Source organism: Trachypithecus francoisi, unplaced genomic scaffold (assembly GCF_009764315.1).
Source record: "Trachypithecus francoisi isolate TF-2019V2 unplaced genomic scaffold, Tfra_2.0 Lachesis_group16, whole genome shotgun sequence".
In the NCBI taxonomy this organism is placed as follows: Eukaryota; Metazoa; Chordata; class Mammalia; order Primates; family Cercopithecidae; genus Trachypithecus; species Trachypithecus francoisi.
In genome coordinates, this window is record NW_022681461.1 from 95581838 (window position 1) to 95600916 (window position 19079).

General features: G+C 54.3%; 1 protein-coding gene across 11 annotated transcripts in view; it reads right to left on the minus strand.

The window, feature by feature from the left end:
• Positions 1–3779: 3779 nt before the first annotated feature.
• Positions 3780–19079, minus strand: part of TRAF2 (TNF receptor associated factor 2) — a 46605-nt gene continuing 31305 nt past the window's right edge. For all 11 annotated transcript variants that reach the window (XM_033238485.1, XM_033238481.1, XM_033238478.1 and 8 more), the window contains 5 exons: positions 15255–15329; positions 10797–11078; positions 10101–10278; positions 6779–6927; positions 3780–4708 (listed from right to left, as the gene is read on the minus strand). In XM_033238485.1, the coding sequence (XP_033094376.1) occupies positions 4490–4708; positions 6779–6927; positions 10101–10278; positions 10797–11078; positions 15255–15329 (903 nt within the window). In that variant the 3' untranslated portion in view covers positions 3780–4489. The remainder of the gene's footprint in view (positions 4709–6778; positions 6928–10100; positions 10279–10796; positions 11079–15254; positions 15330–19079) is intronic.

Here is a 19079-nt window from a genome sequence, read left to right on the forward strand (position 1 = left end):
AGTGCGTGGCTGCCAGGGGTCGGGGTGGGGGAGGACAGGCGTGTGGCTGCCAGGGGTCGGGGTGGAAGACAGGTGTGTGGTTGCCAGGGGTCGGGGTGGAGACTATGGGGAGAGTGGAACGACCTTCTGAGACGGCAGGGCTCGCCTGTCTCCCAGTTATGGTGCTTACCCAAATCTGCGCAGGTGCGAACATCCATGGAACTGAATGTTCCATGAACAAAACAAAAGAATAAATCAATTTTAGTATGTGAAATTTAAAAATGTTATTAGGGGCGAGGTGCAACGGCTCACGCCTGTAATCCCAGCACTGTGGGAGGCCGAGGTGAGTGGATCACCTGAGGTCAGGAGTTTGAAACCAGCCTGGCCAACATGGTAAAACCCCGTCTCTACTAAAAATACAAAAATTAGCCGGGCGTGGTGGCACGCACCTGTAATCCCAGCTGCTCAGGAAGCTGAGGCAGAACTGACTGAACCTGGGAGGCGGAGATTGCAGTGAGCTGAGACCGTGCCATTGTACTCCAGCCAGGAAGACAGAACGAGATTCCGTCTCAAAAAAAACAAAAACAAAACAAAAAAAAAACCACCACTTCCCAAGGGAGATGAAAGGTGACATGAAAGTTTGGCAAATTTCTCCAAGAGCTGAACAAGTGGCCCAGCAGCTCTACTCCTCGGTATAAATATTCAAGAGAAACGAAAACCAGTATGTGTCCCCCAAAAACTTGTTCACAAATGTTCACAACTGCATTTTCAGAGTAGCCAAAAAGTAGAAACCGCCCCCATGTCCAGCAACGGGTAGAATGGATAAATAAGGTGCGGTGCATCCATACAAAAGAATATTACAAGAGAATATTATTCAACCATAAGAAGGAATGAAACTCCGATGCATGCTGCCACACACAAGAACCTTGAAAATATCTTGCTGAGTAAAAGTGTCCTGAGTAGGCAAATCTAGAGAGACAGAAGGTAGGTTTGTGGCTGGCTGTCAGGGCCTGAGGGGAGGGCAACAGAGTGACTGCTAAGGGAAGGTTTCTCTGCAGGCTGATGAAATGTCCCAAAATTAGACAGTGACGATGGTACCTCTGTGGGTTTGCACAGAGCCTGTCACTTCCCCAGAAGGCCACGAGGCGGCTGCCCAGGCCTGCCCACGGCGCCGCTCCAGAGCATTTTGTCCCTCTGGGGGCTCGGTCTGCTTTGTGGGAGCCTCTTCATGCAGCAGCCAGAGCCTAGAGATTTGTTCCAAGTGCAGACCTCTGCCCCTTCTTCAGCCTGGAGCCCGATGCTGCTCTCACTGAGTCGCAGGTGCGATCCTCAGCTCTTCCCCCAGGTTCTCCGGACCTCCATCTCCACTGCAGGGAGGTGAGGGCCAGGAGGACCATCTGGCTGCTCTGGCTGGCAAAGGACCTGCAAGGTCTTTCAGCTGATCCACTTTTAGCTCAGATTCTGCTCTGTGCCAGGGTCTCCCGGGGTGGCCAGCTTCCCCCTCAGCCCTCTTCTGCTCAACAGCCACCCACCAACCCACCTCCCACCTTCCAAAATGGGTTCACATCCTCTGAGATGCTGGCTTCTTCCCCGTCTTTGTCCCTGTGGGAGGATTTTTTTTGGTCCCATTCCTCTCATTTCACAGTTCCATTTCGCTTTAAGTGAGAAGAGATGACCTCTTCTATCCTCTTTAACAAACTGCAGTGACCCAGCAAAACCCGTCATATAAAATAAATCCCCGGCCGGGCGCGGTGGCTCAAGCCTGTAATCCCAGCACTTTGGGAGGCCGAGACGGGCGGATCACGAGGTCAGGAGATCGAGACCATCCTGGCTAACACGGTGAAACCCCGTCTCTACTAAAAAATACAAAAAATTAGCCGGGCGAGATGGCGGGCGCCTGTAGTCCCAGCTACTCGGGAGGCTGAGGCAGGAGAATGGCGTGAACCCAGGAGGCGGAGCTTGTAGTGAGCTGAGATCCGGCCACTGCACTCCAGCCTGGGCGACAGAGCGAGACTCTGTCTCAAAAATAAAATAAAATAAAATAAATCCCCAAATAGAGAAGCCCAGTATGTTAAAGGCAAAACTTCAGAATCATTAGAAGAAAACATGACAGTGGTTTTCAGCCTCAGGGAAGGTCCGGATGTTCTGAGTCAGTCGGAAATAGGACCATTCACAAAAGATAAGATCAACTGATCATGTGTAGGGTTTAAGCTTCTGCACATCAGGAACAGAAACAGTTCAAAGACAACTGAGAATCTGTAATCAGGAATATCAGGAACTCCTACCAACCAGTAGAACAAGACCCAGACCAACCAGAAGAAAAAGGAGAAAGACATCAACACGCACTTCACACGGGAGATAATCCAACGGAGAGGTAAGTGTGGTAAAGATGCCCGACTCCGCCGAGTCACCAGAGAAATGCATGTGACAGCGATGCCACTTCAAACACAGCAGGCTGCAGCATCTTCTCAATTCCAACAACACGAAGCGTGGGCAGGGATGGGAGCGATGGGAACCCTCTCCTGGTGTTGGTGGAAGGACTAGATGCAGCCCCTCTGCAAAGCAAGCTGGCAACTGCTAAAAAGGAGAGGCCTAGAAACCACCAACCCTCCTTCCAGGTTGACAGGAGACCCAAGAGAGCAGGTCTGGCTATCTCCAGTCACCAAACCCTGAAGACACGGGAAGAGACTGGGAGGTGCTCTCTGGGGAACTCACACACAGCAGTCAGAGTCCACCATGCAGAGTGCCCAGCACAACAGGCATTAAAAGTAGTCAGGCTGAGTAAACAGCCCAGCTACCTGCAGCTGTCCCAGTGGATGGTTTCTGCATTTTCAATGCAATACTCTTATTTGTGAATACAGAAACATACAGAAGCAAAATTCCAAAGCCCAAGGAGAACTGAAACGCCACAATTCCTGCCACGTGGCCTGGGGAGCTGAGGTGAGGCTGGGAAAGGGAACAGCAAGGCTCTGTGATGCCCGCTTTTTAGGCCCAGTACACACTCACAGAACACAGACAATGCCTGTTGGTCAGTTCTGTGCCTGAGTTATTTTCTGTATTTTTCTATAGTCTTAAACTTCTCAAACTACAGCAGTGCAAGAAGATGTCAAGAGATGACAACACTTTATCCTGGACCCCGATACAGATGCCCAATAGGTCCCAGCACAGTTGCCCTGATACTGAGTGCGAAGCTGTGCCTACACCTGCCTGTGCTGTCCCAAGAACACACCACAGGGGCAGTGCAGCCAGGCCCCCCGGTGCAGCCAGGATGCCCAATGCAGCCAGGCCCCCTGGTACAGCCAGGACCCTCGGTGCAGCCAGGCCCCCCGGTGCAGCCAGGATGCCCAATGCAGCCAGGCCCCCTGGTACAGCCAGGACCCTCGGTGCAGCCAGGCCCCCCGGTGCAGCCAGGATGCCCAATGCAGCCAGGCCCCCTGGTACAGCCAGGACCCTCGGTGCAGCCAGGATGCTCGGTGGAGCCTGTACACAGAGAGGCAGGACCAGGGCTGACTCATCCTCATCCTGCTCTCACAGGAATCCCTGGGGAGGCCCAGGAGAGGAGCTGGACAGGGAAGAACATTCCAGAAGAGGGAACACTGGGCTTCACCAAGGCTCCAGAAGAGAGAGCTTACAGAAGGTAAGGAACAGAGAGAACAGCTTGGCTAGCAAGAGAAGCAGGCAGGGGCCAGGCACCCTGTGGGGAGGGGTCTGTGAGAGGAGAGGAGGCCAGGAGGACCCGCAGAGGATCACCACTGCCAAGGCTGGAAGCCGCAGGCAACCTGGAATCAAATGGATGCCACTGACCACAGAGATGTGAATGGTTTAATAACTGTCTCGTGAGCTGGATGGCGAGCTCTCACATTTCACCCGCAGGCTGTGCTGTGCACCCCCCACACAGTGGTGTGAGCAGAGGCAGCGTGGGACCAGACCCTCTCCCACAGCCAGCCTGGCCAAGGTAGCACAGACCAGAGCTCTGTGCAGACAAGCACCCAGGACCTAAGAACACTCCCTTCTCTCCAGGGGCCAGAGGGGAGAACCAAGCTGCTCGGCCCTCCTCGCTCTGGCCCGCAGGAGGCCCTTCTCCTGGAGCAGCCCTCCTCCTTTCTGTCATGCCCGAGGGACACAAGGTCATCCACTGCACTCCTGCTACATGGGCACTGCTGGGATGTGCTCCCACACCACGTGTCCCCACCCAGGGCCTCTCCCTTCACTGCACAGGACAGCAAGGGCAGCTTGTGCTGGGAAGCACCTGAAAACCCTCAGCCAATCCCACCATAGCCCTGGGCTAAGCCCGTCTCCCAGGCCCCTCCACACAGTCTCTGAAATCTGAGGACTGGCTGGTGGCTCCTTCCCCCATTACAGTGAACTTGGCTGCAGGCCGACACCCTCCCAAGCGCCCAAGCACGGACCCTGCCCACTTGTACAGTGAGGCCCTGGCCCAGTGTGGTGGCCCCTCAGTGAGCCGGCTGTGCCTGGCTGCCCCCAACCCCCAGACACCAGTGGGGGGCAGTTAGAGCCCTGTCAGGTCCACAATGGCCTTGATGAAGATGGCATCGTCCCGCACGTAGGAATTCTTGGCCTCCATCTTGGAGACAGGGCAGAAGAGGGGGCAGCCGCTTGCGATGTTCATGTCATTGACTGGCCTCTGAAAAGAGGACGAGGTCACGTCGGGCCTGAAGGCATCAATCACGTGCTCCCGGTTATTCTGGTCGAGCAGCATTAAGGTCACCTGGAGGAGAGAGCCCCAGGGAGGGGCCACAGGTCTGTGGGCCACCTCGCTCTGGCTCCCGAGGGTCTGGACACCTGCAGGGCCACTAGCAGGAAGCCACAGGCGCCCATCCCAGGACCCAGGCCAGAGGCTGAGGCCCAGCTGAGACCACGTGGTGGGCGGCCTTGCTCCTGCCGCAGCGCCCAGGCTCCCCAGCCCTCCCCAGCCCCTGGCATTCTGCTTCTCTCTGGGGAACCTGTGTCCATTCTGGCCTTTCCTGTCCACTGATATCTGGAGTCCTAGGCTAAAGCTTATCACTCCTGAACTTGAATTATTATGAGGAAAATAAAAAAAATAATATATCTGGCAAAGACATTTTCTTGCCAAAGAGATCAGGAAGCAGCCACTGCCCACCCATGAGGAGCACTTTCCAGGGAGAACCTGAGCCTCTGTCAGGCGGTGAACCCGGATGCCCCGGGACAGACGAGGGCCCATGGGCCCTCCACACCCCCCACCCCGCCCAGCTCTGATCTGCCTCTATGGGCTGTGAGCCTGGACAGATGAAGGCCCTCCACACCCTCACCCTGCCCAGCTCTGATCTGCCTGCTCCATAGCTATAGGGGGTGGGGGAAGTAGCAAGCCTGGGCCAAGTGTGGCAAAAGGAAGGGACCTTCTCATTCCAACCTAGTCTCTGGATCTTCAGTTCTGTAACCAAAAATAGATTCTGATTTTTCAAAATAGGCCAGGGGCAGTGGCTCATGCCTACAATCCCAGCACTTTGAGAGGCCGAGGTGGGCGGATCATGAGGTCAGGAGTTCGAGACCAGCATGACAACATGGTGAAACCCTCGTCTCTACTAAAAATACAAAAATTAGCTTGGCATGGTGGTGGGCACCTGTAGTCCCAGTTACTCAGGAGGCTGAGGCAGGAAAATCGCTTGAACCCGGGAGGCAGAGGTTGCAGTAAGCTGAGATCATACCACTGCACTCCAGCCTGGGCGACAGAGCAAGCGCCGTCTTAAAAATAAATAAATAAATAAATGACACCTCCGACGAAGAGGGCTCTGAAGCCATGTTCCTTCCTCTGCACAGTCTCTCCAGGGCAGGGTTTTCAAACTACTGGTCCAGATGCCCATCAACATCTAGAGTCCTGGGCTAAAGCTGGGCACCCCTGACCTTGCATTATTTTGTGCTTTGTCCCTTTGTTCATTTATTTTTTAGAGCCTGGTCTTGCTCTGTTACACAGGCTGCAGTGCAGTGGCGTGATCTCAGCTCACTGCAGCCTCAACCTACTGGGCTCAAGCAATCCTCCTGCCTCAGCCTCCAAATAGCTGGGAATACAGGTGTATACCACCATGCACGGCTAATTTTTCTATTTTTTTTTGTAGAGATGGGGTCTCACTATGTTGCCTAGGCTGATCTCAAACTCCTGGGTTCAAGCAATCCTCCCACCTCAGCCTCCCAAAGTGCTGGGATCACAGGGATACTCCCCCACACTTGGCCTTGTGCTTTTTCTTTTTTTTTTTTGAGACGGAGTCTGGCTCTGTCGCCCAGGCTGGAGTGCAGTGGCCAGATCTCAGCTCACTGCAAGCTCCGCCTCCCGGGTTTATGCCATTCTCCTGCCTCAGCCTCCCGAGTAGCTGGGACTACAGGTGCCCGCCACCTCGCCCGGCTAGTTTTTTTGGTATTTTTTAGTAGAGACGGGGTTTCACCGTGTTAGCCAGGATGGTCTTGATCTCCTGACCTCGTGCTCTGCTCGTCTCGGCCTCCCAAAGTGCTGGGATGACAGGCTTGAGCCACCGCGCCCGGCCGGCCTTGTGCTTTTTCTTAGTCATATTTATATTTATCTGACAGGTCAGGAAGCCAGTTGCTTGTGTCACGGACCAGTGCTCAGAAATCATGGAAAGGACAGAAACTGCCAGAGCTCTCCACCGCGTGACACAGCACCACAGGGCGACGTGCCTGCTGCAGACACCTGGTCCGGCGAGCCCAAGCCACCCTGTCCTGCACAACCCTGTACCACAGAAGCTGCACTGCCCAGAGGGAATCTCAGGTGCGGCCCTCAGCAAAGCCTGTGGGGACGGCCTCACACCTTCTGGTTGAAGGGCCACCGCAGCAGGGCATCATTTGGGCCCTTCATCACCACAAAGAAGAGGGACAGGTGTGTTCCTCGCCCGGTGCCGTCGCCGTTCAGGTAGATACGCAGACACATCTTGTAGCCGTACCTGCTGGTGTAGAAGGCTGTGGAGGCAGGAGGGACGCCTGGTGAGCTGACATTCAGCAAGGGTGGGGCAGGGCTCTTCCTGCCTGGCTGCCCTCCCCCAGGGACAAAAACACTCACAAAGAAACATTCAGGTTCTGGGGTGCAAAGAAAGTTTTTTTCTCAAACTATGCAGTTAGTTTCCAATGAAAACAAATTTCATTTAAAAAAAAAAAAAAGTAGTAATTAGAAAAATTAGAAAAAGTTTTTTTTTTTTTTTGAGACAGAGTCTCTCTCCTGTTGCCCAGGCTAAGTGTAGAGGCACAATCTCGGCTCACTGCAACCTCCACCTCCTGGGATCAAGCGATTCTCCTGCCTCAGCCTTCTGAGTAGCTGAGATTATAGGCGCCCACCACCACACCCGGCTAATTTTTGTATTTTTAGCAGAGATGGGATTTCACCATGTTGGTCAGGCTGGTCTCCAACTCCTGATCTCAGGTGATCCACGCATGCTGGCCTCCCAAAGTGCTGGGATTACAGGTGTGAGCCACCGCACCTGGCCAGAAAAAGCATTTTTTATTTTTTTGAGGCGGAGTCTCGCTCTGTCTCCCAGGCTGGAGTGCAGTGGCGCAATCTCAGCTCACTGCAAGCTCCGCCTCCTGGGTTCACGCCATTCTCCTGCCTCAGCCTCCGAAGTAGCTGGGACTACAGGCACCTGCCACCACGCCCAGCTAATTTTTTTTTTTTTTTTTTTTTGAGACGGAGTCTCGCTTTGTCGCCCAGGCTGGAGTGCAGTGGCTGGATCTCAGCTCACTGCAAGCTCCGCCTCCCGGGTTCATGCCATTCTCCTGCCTCAGCCTCCCGAGTAGCTGGGACTACAAGCGCCCGCCACCTCGCCCGGCTAGTTTTTTGTATTTTTTAGTAGAGACAGGAGGAGGAGGGTTTCACCGTGTTAGCCAGGATGGTCTCGATCTCCTGACCTTGTGATCCGCCCGTCTCGGCCTCCCAAAGTGCTGGGATTACAGGCTTGAGCCACCGCGCCCAGCCAAATTTTTTATATTTTTAGTAGAGACGGGGTTTCACCGTGTTAGCCAGGATGGTCTCGATCTCTTGACCTCATGATCCACCCGCCTCGGCCTCCCAAAGTGCTGGGATTACAGGCATGAGCCACCACGCCCAGCCCAGAAAAAGCATTTTTAAGAATCCCAAATGTAACCCCCAAAACTTAAGAAGATGAGGAGAGGGCTGGGCGTGGTGGCTCACGCCTGTAATCCCAGCACTTTGGGAGGCCGAGGTGGGTGGATCACAAGGTCAGGAGATTGAGACCATCCTTGCCAACACAGTAAAACCCCGTCTCTACTAAAAATACAAAAATTAGCCGGGCCTGGTGGCGAACACCTGTAGTCTCAGCTGCTCGGGAGGCTGAGGCTGGAGAATGGCGTGAATTCGGGAGGTGGAGCTTGCAGTGAGCCGAGATTGCGCCACTGCACTCCAGCCTGGGCAACAGAGCGAGACTCCGTCTCCAAAAAAAAAAAAAAAAAAAGAAGATGAGTAGAGCAACATGGCAAGATCCACCAAATGCAGTGGTTGGGGCCTCGGCAGAGCTGCAGAGGGGACCCCTGACTGGCCCAGGGCTTAGGGTGGGCCCCAAGCCTGCCTCAGAAGAGGAGCTTGCTAGAGTGAACCCCAAAACAAGCAGAGTCCACTTCCTTCCCACCCAACGAGACACAGACGTGAACGATAGCCAGAACGCGGCAGAGGCTGCTTTCCAAGCCACATGACAGAACCCCGCGTGCACAGGTTTGAACACAGGGACCCCACTGTGGCAGCACCAGGACCAACCCTCCCCGTCCTTGTCCTCCACTGCGCGCCCTGGCCCATCCTCCCTGTCCTCGTCCTCCACGCGTGCCGCACACAAACTGTGTTCACCAGCATTGCTTAAAGCAGAAACACAAACAGGTCCTCCTGCCCGAGTACCACCTCCGTGGCAGGGCCTCCACAATGCTGACCCTTCACCTCACACTTAGTACAGAGCTCCCAGCATATACAATCGGCTGAGCCAAGCAGCTGCAGAGGGAAGGTCACCACCAGAAAGCAGTGCTGACTTTCACAGCCCTGGAGGAACAGGGCCACACCCTGCAGGCTGCCCAGACCGTTCCCTCAAGTTTCCCCCAAAACAATGTCATTTTTCCAGTCTCAACTCCGAGAAGAAAGAGAGTGTGAGTTTTGTTTCTGGTCCCTGCTGAAGGCCTTGTCAGGATGCACCACACAGAACATGGCGGCCCCTCTAGATGACGCTTGGGTCTCTTTCTGCCGGAGCACAGGAGCCATGGCCCCCGCTGCTCAGGGAGTTTCGCCAGCAGCGCTAGGCTAAGTTCAAACAGGAAAGGTGCCTACAATGTCTCAGTCTTGATCCTAGAACCTAAGATCCTATCAGCAGGTTCACCAAGTCAGTGTGAAAATAAAGCCCACACGAGGGTGTTTTCTGAGTCATGTCAACAAAGGCCACAAAGGGAGTGTCTGAGTCGGGGATGAGATGATGGCTGGGGCCGCCACGAGGTCAGCCAGGGCCTCAAAGGACAGCATGGGGGCCGCCTCTGTACTGCAGTGCCCGGAAGCACAGTCCTGGCAGGAGCCTGTGGCTGGGCGACCACCACACAGCCCCTCTCCAGCAGCACCCTCCAGGGCAGACCCCACAAGCAGCCTCCCAAGAGAACTCGTAGTTGGGGGAGAAAAAAAGGGAGTGTGAGAAATACCCTCCCTGAGCTCCGTGTGGAAATTGAACCTGGGAGGGGTCAGACTAGCTCGGCCCCAAGGCCCTGGGAGGCATGTCCCACCCCCACGGCTACCCCCACCCGTCCTGTCTTCCTGGGAGCTGCGATCAGGCAGGAGAGCCTGTTGATGTAATGTCTGCTTTAGAGCCGTGTGCCGGAGGACCAGGCTGTGGGTGACGAGGGGCACACCCTGAGGGCAGGCAAAGCAGGAGGGCAGCCAGCCCAACCCCCCACTCCCGATCCCTACCCAAGGGCACCCACTGGCCAGCCCATATTCGGCTGCCCCACTTGCTGCTCAGTGAGGCACAGCCGCCTCCCGGTATCACTGGGGGTCGTAGCTCAGCCTCCCTTGGGAGCCGTCTCATGTGGTCACAGGGGTGAGGGGACCTAGCTGCCATGTAAACAGCAGCCACAGGGAGGTGGGGGTCCTAGAACCACACCTGGGGAGAAGATGGCGGGTGTGCGGCCGGCCACAGCTTCCTGGCGCTTCCTGGCGAAGTCTGAGATCTTCCAGATGAAGACCCCATCGTAGGTGGATGCCTCCATCTCCAAGACCTTCTGCTCCAGGTCAGCCATCGCCAGATCCTTGAGGCCAATGCTCCTCTCCAGCTGCTGCACCTGCCGGGCGCCAAGACCACCTTCCCTCTTACCGGAGGGGTGTGGGCACGAGCCCGCCTCCCACACCCACCGATCTCCAGCAGGACAGTGGTCCTGGGCACCCCTGGGCTCTGTGTTTCTCACGTCCACACCCTGCACAAAAGAACCCAACCCCACCCTGGCCAAGAGCGGGGGGCTCCAAGTCCACACAGAAGCTCCTGGCCAGCAAGCGTGCTCAGAAGCCACACCAGGCCTTGCACATCCCCATGGCTGACTCTGCTCTCCCATCAGAGAGAGGAGGCTTCCGCCCACGGCCTGGTCTCTATGACCTTCCAGGGTTTGGGTCCCTCACAGAACAGGACTCAAAAACGAAGGGGGCCAGAGCCTTCCATAGAAACCACGCTGGACTGGGGTTTGCAGATGGAGTTCTACACTGTCCAGGCTCTAAAGCTCCAGGACCTGCTAGAACCTGCTGGGGTGCAGACACTATCTCCCTTTACACTGTCCTCCTCATGGCTGGCCGCCCAGCAGGCACAGACCTTGTTACTCAGGGCTTCAATCTTGTCTTGGTCCAGCCGGTGCTGCCGGCTGCAGGCCTCGGCAGTCATGGCCACCCTCTCCACCTCTCGGTTCAGGACACAGACAATGTTCTCAAAAGTGGCCGTCTTCTTCTCCAGGTTCTCGCACCTCTGTAGGAGCTCTGACCCCGCATGGCTCTGGTCTCCCAAGAGAGGCTTTGCCTCCAGCACCGAGCTCAGGAGCATGGCCAGGTGCTCCCGCAGCCACTGTGCCTCGTGCTCTTGCTGTTTCTCACCCTCCACCTGCAGACACAGGGCAGGGAGGCTGCTGGCTCCACCCACCATTCAGCTCCCACCCGGGGACGCGGGCCTCAGAGCTGAGGAGACAGGCCAGAGTCACAGATAGGGATGCCTGGGTGGCCTGGCCATGGCTGATCCTTCTTGTGCATGACAGACTGAAAGTCAGGTATGTTTAAAGAATATGAAGCTTGCTAGAGACCTTAGTTGCAGCCAGGCACCGTAGCTAGCAACTGTGATTCTAGCACTTCAGAAGGCCGAAGCGGGAGAATCATTTGGGCCCAGGAGTTGGAGACTAGCTGGGGCAACATGGCGAAAACCCACGTCTACAAAAATTTTTTTTAAATGAGCTGAGCATGGTGGTGTGTGCCAGTGGTTCCAGCTACTCCGGAGGCTGAGGTGGGAGGATCGCTTGAGCCCAGAAGGGTGAAGCTGCAGTGAGCCGAGATCATACTACTGCATCTCTGCCTGGCTGACACAGTGAAACCCTGTTTGGAAGAAAAGAAAAAAGGGACGGGACGGGACGGGACGAAGGGAAGAAGGTGAGGGGAAGGGAGAGGGGGAGGGACAGAAAGGAAAATAAAAGAAAAATAAAAGCAGCACACGATTTTTTAAAAAGCGACTCATGACCGGGCATGGTGGCTCATGCCTATAATCCCAGCACTTTGGAAGGCCAAGGTGGGAGGATCACCTGAGGTTGGGAGTTCGAGACCAACCTGACCAACATGGAGAAACTCTGTCTCTAATAAAAATACAAAATTAGCCGGGCGTGGTGGTGCACACCTGTAATCCCAGCTACTCGGGAGGCTGAGGCAGGAGAATTGCTTGAACCCGGGAGGTGGAGGTTGCAGTGAGCTGAGATGGCGCCATTGCACTCTAGCCTGGGCAACAAGAGTGAAACTCTGTCTCAAAAAAAAAAAAAAAAAAAACCTACCCACTAGTTCCAGACAAGCCTGGCCAACATGGTGAAACCCCGTCTCTACTAAAGATACAAAAATTAGCCAGGCATGGTGGCACATGTCTGTAATCCCAGCTACTCAGGAGCCTGAGTCAGGAGAACTGCTTGAACCCAGGAGAGGGAGGCTGCAGTGAGCCGAGATGGTGCCACTGCACTTCCAGCCTGGGCAACAGAGTAAACTCTGTTTCAAAAATAAATAAATAAATATAAAAATAGGCCAGGCGCAGTGGCTCACACCTGTAATCCCAGTACTTTGGGAGGCTGAGGTGGTCAGATCACCTGAGGTCAGGAGTTTGAGACCAGCCTGGCCAACATGGTAAAACCCCATCTCTATTAAAAATATACAAAAATTAGCTGGGCCTGGTGGTGTATGCTTTTAATCCCAGCTTCCTGGGAGGCTGAGGCAGGAGAATACTTGAACCCTGGAGGTAGAGGTTACAGTGAGCCGAGATGGCGCCACTGCACTCCAGCCTGGGTGACAGAGCGAGACTCTGTCTCTAAAATAAAATAAAAAATAAAATAAATAAAATAAAATAAAAATAAAAAGCTACCCACAGGGGGAAGGTGAAGGGGTGGAAATTAGGCCGCCTTAAACATACCTCATTTTATAGACCTGACTTTGCAATTAAATTATTTTCAAATTTCCGCAACAAAATTTAAAAATGAGCCAGGCGTGGTCATGCCTGTAATCCCAGCACTTTAGGAGGCTAAGGCAGTAGGATCACTTGAGGTCAGGAGTTCGAGACCAGCCTGGGCAACATGGTGAAACCTCGTCTCTAATAAAAATACAAAACTTAGCTGGGCGTGGTGGTGCACAGCTGTGATCACAGCTACTTGGGCCTTTCATTACCTACTTGGGAGGCTGAGGCACAAGAATTGTTTGAACCCAGGAGGCAGAGGCTGCAGTGAGCTGAGATCATGCCACTGCACTCCAGCCTGGGCGAGAAAGCAAGACTCAGCCTCAAATATAATAATAATAAATAAATAAATAAATAAGAAAGACACTCTTTTTTTTTTTTTTTTTTTTTTTTTTTTTTTTGAGACGGAGTCTCGCTCTGTCGCCCAGGCTGGAGTGCAGTGGCCGGATCTCAGCTCACTGCAAGCTCCGCCTCCCGGGTTTACGCCATCTCGCCTCAGCCTCCCGAGTAGCTGGGACTACAGGCACCCGCCATCTCGCCCGGCTAATTTTTTGTATTTTTTTAGTAGAGACGGGGTTCACCGTGTTAGCCAGGATGGTCTCGATCTCCTGACCTCGTGATCCGCCCGTCTCGGCCTCCCAAAGTGCTGGGATTACAGGCTTGAGCCACCGCGCCGGCCTTTTTTTTTTTTTTTTTTTGAGCCAGAGTCTCGCTCTGTCGCCCAGGCTGGAGTGCAGTGGCCGGATCTCAGCTCACTGCAAGCTCCGCCTCCCGGGTTACGCCATTCTCCTGCCTCAGCCTCCCGAGTAGCTGGGACTACAGGCGCCCGCCACCTCGCCCGGCTAGTTTTTTGTATTTTTTTAGTAGAGACGGGGTTTCACCGTGTTAGCCAGGATGGTCTCCATCTCCTGACCTCGTGATCCGCCCGTCTCGGCCTCCCAAAGTGCTGGGATTACAGGCTTGAGCCACCGCGCCCGGCCAGAAAGACACTCTTAAAAAAATCACAGTAAAAGAAACAAATGGACTTACATGTGTACCCCGCTAGAGGCACAGCCACCCAGAGAGCAGAAGGGCACTCAAAAGACAAACAGCTGGACGAGAGCTCGCCTCGCATCTGCTCAGAGACGGGTGCTGCTGGGACCATGCCGTGTGCGGCATGGAAAAAGCAGGTCCCGGCTGAGACTGGGGTGGGTGCCAACATGGGGAGGCCCTTTGTGCAAACGGGAAGCAAACGTCGCCACAGACTCATGCTGTGTTCGCTCTCATTCCTCAACACCAAAAGGCCCAGAAACAAGGAGCACAGTGGTGGCAGCAAGCACCACTGAGGCCCAGGTGGTCTCTAAACAACCTCCCGCACGGGAAGCCCGGGCTTCCTGGAGATGGCAGATGCCAGGTCGGAGCGGGAAACAGACAAGAACACGGAGAGGAAAAGACTATCCAATGCAGACAAAGAAAACGGTCCTTTTCACCGTTATTAGGAAGAAAACACAATACCTAAGGCCACACAGAAGCAAGTCAGCAACTGACTCTACTACAAATACCGTCAAGGCATCCCTGTCTCCAAGCAAGGAAGGTGCCCGCCCAGCGAGCTGGCCAGGGGAGGGTCTGCACCCACGGCCTGCCCCTCTCCATCCATCAGGCACACACCTCAGCTGGGGGCCACCTCTGGGCCCAGTACTCGAGGGTCCTGATCTCAAGGGGCTCCTGTTGTACAGGGCAAGACGGACAAGAGACAGAGACATGAGGTGCTGGCGACAGAGGGGCAGAGTCTGCAGGGGTGGAGCAGGGGGGTCCACCCGGAGAGACCCAGGCACCTGGCCATTGTGCCAGTGTCCAAGTGCCTGGGGTGGGTGGGCACAAGTGGGCATGCCCAAGGAAGCTCAGGCCAGCGAGCAGGGCAGAGGAGATAGCCGAGAGGAGGGAAAGATCACAGGAGCAGGCCGCTCTGAATGAGAAGCTGTGAGGAAGAGTTGTGATTGATTTCCAATTGTGAACAGGCCAGAGCGGAAAAGAACGGGGTCCCATAAGCGCCTGAGCCTGGGTCCCAGTGAGAGATGAGGACGACGTGGACAGGGCAGTGACGGCTGGGGGATGGGGGGTCCAGGTGTCCAGGAACCATTTGAGGGCAGACGAGATCTCTGTCAGCCTGAACGTGAAGTGTGAGGCGAGAGGAGGGGCCCGAGTGCTTGCTGGTGGCGGAGGGCTTGGCGAGAGCCGCTGGGTTAGAGCGCTGCCCTTTTCTGTGTGAGATGGGGGCAGGGAGATGGCAGCCAAGAAGTGGTAGTGGCGAGCTGGCCGGGTACATCTGAGATGTGCACTCAACACCCAGGGAGGCTCAAGGCGACAGGCGGGCACATGCATTGGGCATCCTCAGAGACAGGTGGCAGTCAAAGCCAGGCACTACAACGCCACCAGGAGGATGGGAGTGGACAGGGCTGCCAGCCCAGAGACCAAGCTGGGGACACTCAGACAGCCGGGGTGGGAGGCAGTGCTGCAGAGGAGGCTGAGGAGCAGCCGGAAGGAACCCAGGAAGCGCTGGGCTGGAGGCAGTGAAGACCACGCCCAACCTCAGATCCCCAGACTCACCGTCTCCAGGCAGCCGATGGCGTGGAATCTGCAAGGGACTCGACACTTGCCACAAGTCTTGACGTGGTCCTGAAACTACAAGGGAATGGCGTCACAGTGCCAACTTTCTCTGTTCTGATGCATTTCAGCACTTCCACACAGACCACAGTGATATACACAGAGGGTTACATGACCTGCCCCATTGGCCTCTTCACTCTCACATCGAATGAAACCCAACAGCCCATTTCCAAAGTAACATGTGCACACACCCGTGCACACACCTGTGTGAACATGCACACTGTGCCAGTAACTGAGATGGGCAAGTGTTTCGGGACACCTGTGGAGACCCCAGCTTGTGTGTCACATGGCACGCCTGTCCTTCTATCACAGTCCACAGGACATGCAGTGCTGAGGCCCCAGGGCCTAGGTTCAAAACCCAGAGTCAAACACCCACTGCTCACCTGGTGCGCGGTGGTGCAGGATGACACGGACACAACATGAAGCAAAACGTAAAATCCAGAAAGGGGCCAAGTGCACACAGACACTCACATATGACACGAGCATCAAACCAGGGAAGAAACAGAGCCCAACACTGTGGTATCTGACACCGGTCTAAGGATGCGGGAACAGCCCGAGGAAAAACATGAAACCCAAGTCCCTCCTCCATTGCCCAGGTGACATGGCAGGTGTGTCGCAGCCCTGGGTGTGAGAAAATCAAACCCACAAACATCAGACGCAGCACAGGATTCCCACATACCCGGGACGAGGGAAACGGTCCTAACTGTGAATCAGTTTCCAGAAACAGTAACATAAGAATCTTGCACAATTCCCCCCAAAACAAACAAAAAACCAAGAACACCATTAAGTGGGCAGGAGTCATAAACAGCAAGAGAAGCACAGATGTGCTCGGTCACACCACAGCTTGGGAAGTGCCCATCAGAAGCGCCGGGAGAAAGGATGCTCGTCCCTGATGGAAGACAGCAGAGTGTTTGCACGGAGCCTAAGCACACCCTCCCTTACACCTTAAATCAGCTCTCGGTGACTCACGACCAATGCAACGTGAACCCTGTGTCAATAAAAAACATCCGGCCAGGCGCGGTGGTTCAAGCCTGTAATCCCAGCACTTTGGGAGGCCGAGACGGGCGGATCACGAGGTCAGGAGATTGAGACCATCCTGGCTAACACAGTGAAACCCCGTCTCTACTAAAAAATACAAAAAAACTAGCTGGGCGAGGTGGCGGGCACCTGTAGTCCCAGCTACTCAGGAGGCTGAGGCAGGAGAATGGCGTAAACCTGGGAGGCAGAGCTTGCAGTGAGCCAAGATTGCGCCACTGCACTCCAGCCTGGGTGACAGAGCGAGACTCCATCTCAAAAAAATAAAAAATAAAAAATAAATAAAAATAAAAAACATCCACGCATATTCAGTGCATTTTTCCCTGAACATTTCCAGTCTACGGTTGGCTGGATCCATGGTATGGACCCGCGACACAGAAGACTGATGTGTTTCTCACACGTCATAGTGGCAATGGTGCTCCCTCAATGCTTATGGAAATGCAAATTTCTGAACTACCGCACAGTGCTGCGCATGGGGAGCCTGACATATTTCCCTGTGAGGTCTCAGAATGCACTTTTTTTTTTTGCAGTTTTCGCTTTAGTGCCATGTAACCATTTTACAAAATTACAAAACCTTCTTTTTTTTTTTTTGAGACGGAGTTTCTCTCTTGTTGCCCAGTCTGGAGTATAATGGCACGATTTCAGCTCACTGCAACCTCTGCCTGCCAGGTTCAAGCGATTCTCCTGCCTCAGCCTCCCGAGTAGCTGGGATTACAGGCATGTGCCACCACGCCTGGTTAATTTTTGTATTTTTAGTAGAGACGGGGTTTCACAATGTTGGTCAGGCTGGTCTCGAACTCCTGACCTCAGGTGATTCTCCCACCTCGGTCTCCCAAAGTGCTGGGATTACAGGCATGAGCCGCTGCGCCCAGCCCTTTTTTTGCGGAGGAGGTGGGGGGGGGCGGCGGGGACAGAGTTTCCGCTCTTGTTGCCCAGGCTGGAGTGCAGTGGCTTGATCTCAGCTCACCACCACCTCCGCCTCCGAGGTTCAAGCGATTGTCCTGCTTCAGTCTCCCGAGTAGCTGGGATGACAGGCATGTGCCACCACACCCGGCTAATTCGGTATTTTTAGTAGAGACGGGGTTTCTGCATTTTGGTCAGGCTGGTCTCAAACTCCTGAGCTCAGGTGATCCGCTCACCTCCGCCTCTCAAAGGGCTGGGATAACAGGCGTGAGTCACCGCGCCCAGCCTTTTTTTCTTTTTTAAGAGCAATCTTTAAAACTCAAGAGCAAAATGAAACAAATGTGCCTCCGTGGCATACTGAGACAGCCGCTGCCCAGAGATGCTGCTTCGAATGGCTTATCACACAGCAACTCAATACAGACTCTAAAGCAAAGAGAACTAGAAAGAGGACTTCGTCATCATATAATTCGCCATGGATCACAGTCAGTGCTACTGACACTGTTCTATGTATAGCAATGTCAACAGGAACCATGACTTTCTGTAGAAAGGAGACAGCAACATGGAAGTTGGGTAAGAATCTGAAATGCAAACATCAGTGTGAACCCATAATGTATTTTCTCTTAAAATAAAGCAAGGATCCCTGTGCTGTCACTGAAGTATTTTCGGATGAAACACTGGGCTGCGGGAAGAAGTGGAGGCAGGAATGAAACAGAACTGGCACTGGACACCCCCCAGCTTGAGCTGCAGCAGGGCCGCAAGTTCTAACACACTCTCTTTCCTCTGTCCAGGCTCAGAAATTTCCACCACAGGAAGCTGAAGGAGAAGAGGCCAGGAATCTGGCGTGTGTGCAGCATGCTGGGAATGGGGGTGGGAGCCCCCAGGGAGGGTAGGTGTGAGAGAAGGTGCTGCTGCAAACAAGGAGAGACAAGTTCCCCCAGTCTGCCCACCTGGGCCATCCATGGAGCTGAAAGCCAGCTGGGTGCCTGGCCTCTGTAAGCCTCAATTTCCTCATCTGATAAAGGGTGCCCTAGGGTTCCTGTGAAGGCGAAAGGGCAACCCCCAGGCCCCTAGGAAACGCTAAACACCGCCCGCCCGTGGTTCCTGCCAGCGTCATCATGAAGGGGCAAACACCTCATCAAACAAAAGGTGTCCGTGACCGCCGAGGCTTCTGGGCTGTTCGGCCATGAGGCCCAGGCCCACTTCTGTCCAGCAAGCCCCACAGGCCAGCCTCCAAAGGACCAGGTCCCAACACACACCGCCCCATGCTTGGCTCAGCCCTGCATATGTCCCAGGCAGCGGTGAGGAACCCAACCAAGCCCTGAGAGCGTGGTCACCAAGAGAGGCTCCAGCAAAACCAGCAAAGATGGAGAGGAGGGGCTGGGAGGACGAGACACAGCCTGAAGGGAGGCAGCTCTGGTGCCTCTGCACAGCTCTGACTGATAGACAGCAGGCCAATAGTTTACATCGTCAAAGAACAAAAGCAAATCTTTAAAAAAAACCTCACATTTTAAAAGAACCTGAAGCAAATGAACTACATACCACATCTAACAGAAACTCCAAGAAAAAATGTATTCCAATGGACCTCGGAACATGGTATGTGGGCCCTATGTCTTGGTAAGACGTACTTCCAAGAACAAACAGAGCTGTGAAGAAACAGGTGGCCTCATCACCAGAAGTCACGTTGCTCATTTTTGTTTATTGTTTTTTTGAGATGGAGTCTCATTCTGTCCCAGGCTGGAGTGCACTGGTGCGATCTTGGCTTATAGCAACCTGTGCCTCCCGGGTTCAAGTGATTCTCCTGTCTCAGCTTCCCCAGTAGCTGGGATTACA